The following is an 8,476-nucleotide window of genomic DNA, read 5'->3' as shown; positions in this document are numbered from 1 at the left end:
ACACTATCCCAAGTGCTCCCGCATGGTGCTAGGCATGGTGTGCGGCAGGGAGTGCCGAGGGTGAGTCAGTAGGGGCACCCTCCCCTCGGAATTAGCACTGCTCTAGTACTGCAGCAAGGTACTAGTGAATCCAGTGCTGTAGAGGCTGCTACGTTCAGATAAGACATAAACCAAAGCTCTGAACATTCAGAGTCATAAGCAACCCCACAGCACCTTTTGTAACCAGAGGGGGATTAGCCCGGGAAAGCTGGACATATTCCAGCTCTTTTAGCACTGTATGATGCCCACTTTATTTTCACTTGGATAAAGTTTTCTTCTTCAGCTGTTCTCTTAAACAATTGTGCAGCATTACCCTGACTGAGTGTTGTTAAACTGCTTCTGCATTCCACACCAGAAGTGGTTGCACTTCAATACTGGCTGAGTGAATCCTAGAAACGCAGATTGTAAAGTGTTTTGAGAACCTTCCATCTGGACAGCAATATAAAAATATGTGCTGACTTTTATTCTCAGTGAGGTTACCTGTTATCATGCAGTTCACCTAAGCAGAGAAACAGACAAAGAACATTTACACAAACACAACGTTGCATCAAACTATTTATTCTGTAGAGTTGGAAAGTCTAATACATGGCTGAGGAAATGGGGTGTGGAAGGTAACACTGGCCATGTGGAACAAGAACATCTCAGTTGGCAGCGATGGTACTTTGGATCCAGGAGACGTAGTTACAGACTTTAGTGTAGACTCCGGGGTAGCCTTCCTGTGCACAACCAATTCCCCAGGAGACAATCCCCTGGAGCTGCCCATTGCAGACTACTGGGCCACCAGAATCCCCCTGCAACAAAGATTGTGAAATGGTATTTAGCAGGCATTACAATCAAGAGGGGATAAACCATGTACTTTTGAAACCTCCTAGTGTCTAGGGACCTATTCAGCCTTTTTGACAAAGTAACAGAAATGCCAGATCCTTTTGGTGGTTTATGGACAGTCTGGTCATGAGAGGGGCAGTTTGATAGCGCTGATTTCATGTCAGTCTTTATATCAAATTCTAAGTGAAAGGTGCCAGATGAAAAGCCAAGGAATGGAATGATCCGTTTCTTCAGACAGGAGCTATGGCACAGGCAGCTTCACACAAATCTGCCATGTCTCATGTCAATGTGCTGCAGCCTGGAGACACCATAGCTAAGTGCCAAAAGGGAGTTTGTTTTTCATATGTTAGAGACAAAGGACAATCTGCAGGTTCAAGTAGTTGGCTGGGAACTAGGAGAACTGAATAGTGCTCATAGTTCTGCCAGGAACTTCCCTTCTCATCCACATACTGATTTGGAGGCTGCCATTGACCTCAAGAGAAGTTGAGCTGAGAATTGGGCTTTCTAATCACCCTATGCTTCAATGTCCCATCAGTACATATGTATTGTGAAGATCAATCCACTCATGTGTCTGCCGGGCTGAGTTCACATGATGATGTAACATTGTGAACAACCCCTCAGAACAACCCACAGAGTCAACATTTCAAGAGCAGCCATTGATTTTGTATTTCTCCGCTTTGGGGACCCACCTCAAGACACCTTGATACTGATTTACTATATACTAAGCACCTGCATCTTTTAAAGGCTGAGTTGGAGCAGCAGGTGTTCACTGCCTTTGAAATCCAGGACCAAGGAGCCTCAAGTCTGACATCCACAAAATGGAGGCATTCAAAGTCCAAGACTAATATTGAAAATTTTAGTCCAACTGACTAAATAAAATTTCAGTCCTAGTCCTCTGCTGAGACTGCCAAGAACAGGGCCAAAAAGCACCATTAAAAATAGTGTGTTATGAGGTCAGGAGAAGTCTCCAACTAGGAAATGGATGAAGATTCGGCAATATATCAGCCATTCCTTCAGGCAAGAACTAATCATGTGTGATACCTATTTTGCAGAAGGCGGAGTGGGGTTGGAAGGCAGAGACAGGTGGGAGGTGTGGGGGAGCTGTTTTACCTGGCAGGAATCTTTGCCTCCCTCCAGGTATCCTATACAGATCATGTTGCTAGTGATTTGCCCTGGATAGGCGTTGCTGCACTCGCTGGAGGACAGGACAGGAGCTTTCAGGCACTGCAGGAGGTCAGGGTAGTTAGCTGCAAGAGAAGACAAATTAATAAAGGAAATCCTTGAATTCACTGTGAAATTACAACTGTCCTTTCAATAACAGGAGCAGTTTCCTCTCTGTAAGCAGCATGTTTGTCCCCCTGGTCTTTTCCCTAGCAGCTCCCAGCTTTCCCTCAAAGCTAGCTATCATAGCATAGGGACTCCCTTTCTCCAGATGGCTCAGAATCCACAACTGGGGATTTGTTCAGCCTGATCCCATGCAGAACATCTAGTTTAAACTCTCTGGATTCCAGAAAATGAGCAGCCAATTGGACTAGGACAAGAGCAGCACCAATTATTATGGATCAGAGAAACCCAGTGAATGGAAGGACCAGCTGGACCACTCTGAGACAGCTTTTGCAGTGGAATAATGGGTGGTAGTGTAGATATGGGTCAGTAAGCAGATATCCCAAGTTGACTTGGCTCATTCTGTCCATCCCCCTTCCTGCCCTCCAGGGCAGTAAAATAAAATGTATAAAAATGGAGTTATAGCATAATTATCTTAAATTAAAATATTGAGCTTAGAGGTGTGGAGAACCCACTGAATCCATTGAGCTCGGAGGGGTGGGGGGGGCTGTGGGTGCTCAACACCTCTCAGGATCTGGACCATTGAATGTCCCAAATAATGGTGATGGAGGGCTTCCTCCTGAATATCAGAGAAACGTGTTCAGTACTTCAGCCTGCCCCATGCCAATAATAGAGAACAAGCGAAAATCAGGGATATTAGAACAGAACATGTTTAACTCAGATAAAGGGCCCCTGTTCCCCACAGGTTTTTCCCTGCGAGCCATGACTCCCCACATCCCCTACAAGTGCTCTCCCTTCCCCAGACTCTCCTCCCTTGTGCCCAGTCCTGGGGCAATAAGGGTCTCCAGGGCCCAGAGAAACGCTACACTCCAAAAGAGCACTCACTTCCGCTGCTGAGTGTGTTGCCCCAGCCAGAGATCAGGCACTCGGTGCCAGGGGTCACACAGCTGGACGGCAGAGGGATTGTGTTGACGTAGGAGTTCAGGGTGGCTGCACTGGCCAGCTTGATGAGCATGATGTCATTGTCTAGAATGCTGGGATTGTAGCTGGGGTGAGGGATGACTTTGGCTGAGTAAATGAACTGCTCAGTGCCTTCGTTGACTGACAGGCTGTGTTCCCCAAGCCTCACCTGGATAGATCTGGAAAGCAGGAAGGAATAACAGCATACTCACCAGCACCATCATTGTTCATCATCATCATCATCATCATGACCTGCACCATCGCTCTACAGATGCCATGAGTACTGGCACTAAAGTCTCAGTTGCTCTACTTCACTGTTTATCTCTCTGGCTTCAAGTTCACACACTAGGATTTAGACTCATTCCCAACCCAACAGTGCCAGCCAGTCCTGGGAGCACCGCTGTGGGTGAAGCATGACATGGGGAGCTGGGAGAGGAGACCTGGCTGAGAGTCCAGCTGGGCTAAGCCTCTCTGCACACATCACTGAACTAGAGACATTTGAAAACTTTGGCCAGCTCTGCATATATCTCTCCATACTTTATTTTTTCCTGTTTCTAAAAAGGGGGTTTGGAGGCTTAATCCAGGAGTTTTGCGCTTCTCGGGCAGTGGTGCTGTAGAAGTGAAAAGTGCTATTCTTACTGGGATAAGAGGGAGCTGCGTGGCGCAAAGGAGGAGACAGTACACTGAGCTCCAACCTACTCCTCTTTGGTGGGTTGCCAATCAGTGATGGCTCTACAAGGCAGCTCTGAAGAAGCAGTGGGTACTGCACTGTTTGAGGAGCTGCCCCGCAGTGAAGATGTCTGACAACCGGGCATGGTGCAAGGTAAAAATCTCAAGGTGAGTTACAGAAATGGTCTGGGAAAACCCTGGTGTCCCCATTCCACCATTTCCCCCTGCCCCACCACACACTCCCAGTCAAGAAAACAGGCTCTAACAAGGCTGCAGGTGAGTTCTTAGAAAAGAACGGTGGCACACAGTCCCAGGCAAAGTGCTTTGGAATCCCAAGAATGTGTAGAGTGGTGCAGAGATGCCCATTCTGCTCTGCTCTGCTATTCATTCATTCTTTGTTTGCCCATCATTCCACGTTCTGCAACTTTGCTCCATGTTCCAACTTCCCCAAAGCCAGTTCCCTCCAGAAGGCAATAAAGAGATTTCCAGAAACTACTAGACCCTTATAGGGCATCCCTACACTTTGAGCTGGAGGGGTGATTCCAAGTGCAGGGAGACACACTTGTGCTAGCTGTAATCGAACGAGTGTGCTAAAAGTAAGAGTGTAGCCATGGCTGTGCAAGTGATGGGTAGGACGAGCAGCCCCGAATATGTGCCTATGGTCTCAGAACGGTAAGTGCTTGTGGGGGCTAGCCCTTCCTATTTTTAGCATATGTGTCTCCTTGAGCTGGGAATAATGCCTCCAGCTCGAAGTGTAGACATCCCCATCGATGGTCATCAGGACAGATTCCTCATGCTAGGGCATTGGATTTAGTACTAACTCGGAAAAAAGGTCACCCAGTACTGAATCATCACCTCATACAGCACGGCACCCTCTTCTAATGCTAGGCTACAATACCGTGGTCAGTGCTGATACGTAAACCAGAGCCTCTCCTGAGAAATCAACTTCACTTCCTGAAGGACTGAGGCATTCCTTGACTGAGGCATTCCTTATGTGCGGCTTGACAAAGCCATGGCTGGGGTGATTTAGCTGGGGTTGGTCCTGCTTGGAGCAGGGGGTCAGACCACATTACCTCCTGAGGTCCCTTCCAACCTAATCTTCTAGGATTCTATGACAGTCTTCCACCTGCTTGGGCCTGACGCTTGCTTAACTAATCAGATCTGACACTCTCAGAGCGAACAGGGGCAATAGGGCTGGAGAGGAAGCAGTAGTTTAATTAACAGCACAAATATTCTCTACTCACCGTTGGTAGCAGTGAGCGGCTGAGACGACCCATTGGGGGTGGATAAGGGCACCCCCACAGAAGTGGTAACCAATGTTCAGGGATGCCTGGTAGGGCACAGAGTTCTTTGGGCAGGTGTAGCCTCCTACGATCTTGTCATCATCGGCGTCATCGAGTGGGAAGGCAACTGTGTGAAAGAAGAAGATGGAAATCAATATCAACCATGGGGACCATGGAGCCAGTCTGGATGAGGGGACTAGGAGTGGGATGTGAAGCCGCTCATATGTAGGACACTGTCTCTGCTCCACACTCAAGCCACTGGTGGCCAAAAGGTCTCCACAGATAATGGCTCTTTGTTGGCTGCTCCATGAAATCAGGTTGTGGGACTCACTCAGTACAGCTTCTATTTCCCGTGTTTCTATATTACAATCAAACACTGTGACAATTAGCCCATGCGGTGAGGGTCAGAGCGTGTGCACATTTGGAGGTGAAGGCAGCTTGCACCGCTGCTGTCTTGACAATTTGGGGGATAAAGCAGGACTTCACCTTCCAGCAGTACGCAACCTGGCACCTTCCATCACATCTAAAATTCACTGTAAAGTACAATACAAATGAATTTACCAGCCGCTCCCAGAAAGGCTACAACCAGGATGTATTTCATGGTCTTCCTATGGATTCCAACGCAGCTCTGTGGACTGGAGGAGGGAATTGCTGGATATTTATCCTCCCGGACTGGTCTTATCTCCAGCCCAAGGATTTCACTGACGGAAAATACACAATGGAAAGTTTGAAAATCCAAATATAGGTGTTTATGAGGCACAGGGAGAAAAAAAAAAAAACAACAAAAACCTATCAGAGTTAATCATAAACTTTTTCTCGTTTGCACATCTATTTTAAAAATGATTACAAGAGACAGCCTTCAGTTTAAAAATAAAATGGGAGCTTTGGACAATTTTTCTTTGATTTTATTTCAGGTTTTGTTAGTGCACTATTTAACCAGATCAAACCTCAAAACCTTTTGAGATTCATCTGCCAGTAATCATGTCTTTCTAGCATGTACGTTTTCTTTCCAGATGTCAAAAGTTCTCCATGTGGGGTTTAAGATCCTACAAATTAGCGTTGGAGATGACCTTTTATTAGGTTGTCTCTTGTCCATGTCCTCCTCCTGGCCAAAACAGGCTTAGTCTTCTAATATACTATCCTGTGTGGTTGTTGTTATTTTCCCACTTCTAGTGGTAAATGACTCAATTATAGGGCTTTCACAATTTCACTGGGGAGACAATTCTCCATTCTAAGAAATCTCTCCAGACTCATCAATCTAACAAAGTTTGCATCTCAGTTTGGATATGTTTTTTTTTTTTTTTTTAATTTTGACATGTTCTGTAGAAATTAAACAGTCCATAAAATATAGAACTCACAATATAATAATGACAGTGATAAATTACTGAATGAGACAGGGAAGGGCAATCAGTCCCACTCAACAACTAGAAGGAAAACAGAAGTCAATGTCTTTTGAATTGATAAAAGGCATTTTAAAAAATAATTAACCTGTGAAACTGCCTGTTGTAGTGTATTCTTGAAACACATTGCCTAGGCCCCATTGCTGCCACCTTAATTCCCTTTGAGTAATATCTTACTATGTGAGTCTTCTTGGGCCGCCACCTTGACATGGTGGAGAAGCTTGCATGTGCTAAAGACCCTAAGAGCAATGCTATCAGGAGCCTGGAACTCCTGGTAAGGTCACCCATGGCGGCAAGGCCAAAGGCGAGGTACCAGACAAAGTGCAGCCCAACACAACACAAAGACCTCAATGGCAGAGCAGGTGGATGAAGCAGGATTACCGCTCAACAGCGGCAAAGGCCCATGAAGGCTGTAATGGAAAAGAAACCTCCATCATCTTAGACTTCCTTGCCACTGGACATAGGTGCCTCTTCCACCAAGATTTGTGTGGCTGCCGGTGCACAACAACTCCTCCACACTAAACTACTCATGCGCAGACTTCTTTTGCAGGAAGAACCATTTCCCCATCCCCATCCACAAAAGTCCTAAAGCGATGGGCGAGTGGCGACAGGGAGAGGTGAAGTGATCACCAGGAGTCCCTAGTCACAGACCCACATGCAGGCGGTAGTCATGTGCTTCTGGACTGGGATAGAAGGGCATTTTTGGCAGCAGTGGTCACAACTGAGCAGGCCTTTTTCAGAAACCCTCTGGTCACCCCATATGGGGAAGGGGCTAGAAAAGGTTCCCTAAACATAGGATACCAACCATACTTGACTGGATAACCACATCCAGTGGGATCACTCCCAATGCAGTCGAAAAACAAAAACAAAAAACCTGCCATCTGGAATTTCAGTACACTACTAGATGATTCAAAACTTGAAAGACCCAAACACAGATCAGAAATTATAACCTGAGAACTCTTGAGGTACGACACTGATATCGCCACTTTCAGTGAGACAAGACAGGCAGATGAAGGCCACTTGAAGGAAGAGGAAGGCACCTATACTTTCTTCTAGAAAGGGAAACCAGCAAACAACAGGTGAATACATGGTGTTGGCTTTGCAATCAATAACTTTCTAATCAGCCACCTGATTTTGCTACCCTCCGTATCCAACTGGTCAATAAGTCATTGGTCACCGTCATTAGTACATATGCACCAACACGTGATGCTAAAGAAGAATAGAAAGAATCCTTCTACAATGACCATGACAGAATTCTGTCATCCATTCCAACACCAGACAAGATAATCCTTTTAGGGACTTTAACACAAGAGTTGGCTGAGACTCCAATGTATGAAACGGCACCGTTGAGAAGGAAGGAGAGGGCAAGACCAATTCCAATGGCATCTTTCTGCTTAGCAAATGTGCAGAGCACATCCTTGTGATCACAAACACAATCTTCAGACAAGGCAACAATGATAAAACAACTTGGCAACGCCCCCATTCAAAACAATGGCACATCCTGGATTATGCCATTGTAAAAACACAGGATTTAAGAGATGTCCAAATCACCTATATTATGAGAGAAGCCAACGATTGCTGGACTGACCACCACCTGGTGAGGTCAGTCATGTCCATCAGCATTACACCACAACATAGGAAGCAATCCAAATCACTTAGATGGCAACTTCACTCCTCAAAGCACCAAGACAATTTTCACGCACACCTCAGTGGAAAAGTAACCATACGCACACCTGGAAACCACAACACAAGTGTTGAAGAAGACTGGGAAGTCCTAAAACAGACTATCCATGAGGCTTGTGAGGAATCTATCAGCCTGCTACATGCCACCATCAGGACGGGTTTGATGACAACAACATTGAGATCACAGCCCTCTTGGACCAAAAGAGGAAAGCATTCTGCAACTGGCAAAACCATCCATTATCCAGATGGAAGCAGAGCTCTCTCCATCAGCTCAAAGCTGTGGTTCAGAGGAAGATCTGAGAAATCAAAAATAAATGGTGGAAGGACAAAGCA

General features: G+C 46.1%; 1 protein-coding gene across 1 annotated transcript; it reads right to left on the bottom strand.

The window, feature by feature from the left end:
• Positions 1 to 613: 613 nt before the first annotated feature.
• Positions 614 to 5,734, bottom strand: LOC137164742 (trypsin I-P38-like). Its single transcript, XM_067565679.1, has 5 exons — positions 5,622 to 5,734; positions 5,022 to 5,187; positions 3,034 to 3,287; positions 1,975 to 2,111; positions 614 to 830 (listed from the first exon to the last, which is right to left on the bottom strand). Exons 1-5 carry the CDS (start codon positions 5,659 to 5,661, stop codon positions 681 to 683), a joined length of 747 nt encoding a protein of 248 aa, XP_067421780.1. The 5' UTR covers positions 5,662 to 5,734; the 3' UTR covers positions 614 to 680.
• Positions 5,735 to 8,476: the final 2,742 nt, after the last annotated feature.

This window comes from Emydura macquarii, unplaced genomic scaffold (genome assembly GCF_026122565.2).
Source record: "Emydura macquarii macquarii isolate MOO-44397 ecotype Brisbane River unplaced genomic scaffold, CSIRO-AGI_Emac_v2 contig_2694, whole genome shotgun sequence".
NCBI lineage: Eukaryota > Metazoa > Chordata > Testudines > Chelidae > Emydura > Emydura macquarii.
This window is presented reverse-complemented; position numbering and strand designations above follow the sequence as displayed.

Excerpts from the sequence above, each read along its gene's own strand:
- LOC137164742 (XM_067565679.1), bottom strand. The coding sequence starts at position 5,661 with ATGAAATACATCCTGGTTGTAGCCTTTCTGGGAGCGGCTG. Across the intron at positions 3,288-5,021 it reads GCCGCTCACTGCTACCAACG|ATCTATCCAGGTGAGGCTTG; the intron begins GTGAGTAGAGAA and ends CCTGCTTTCCAG. Across the intron at positions 831-1,974 it reads GAGGCAAAGATTCCTGCCAG|GGGGATTCTGGTGGCCCAGT; the intron begins GTAAAACAGCTC and ends TCTTTGTTGCAG.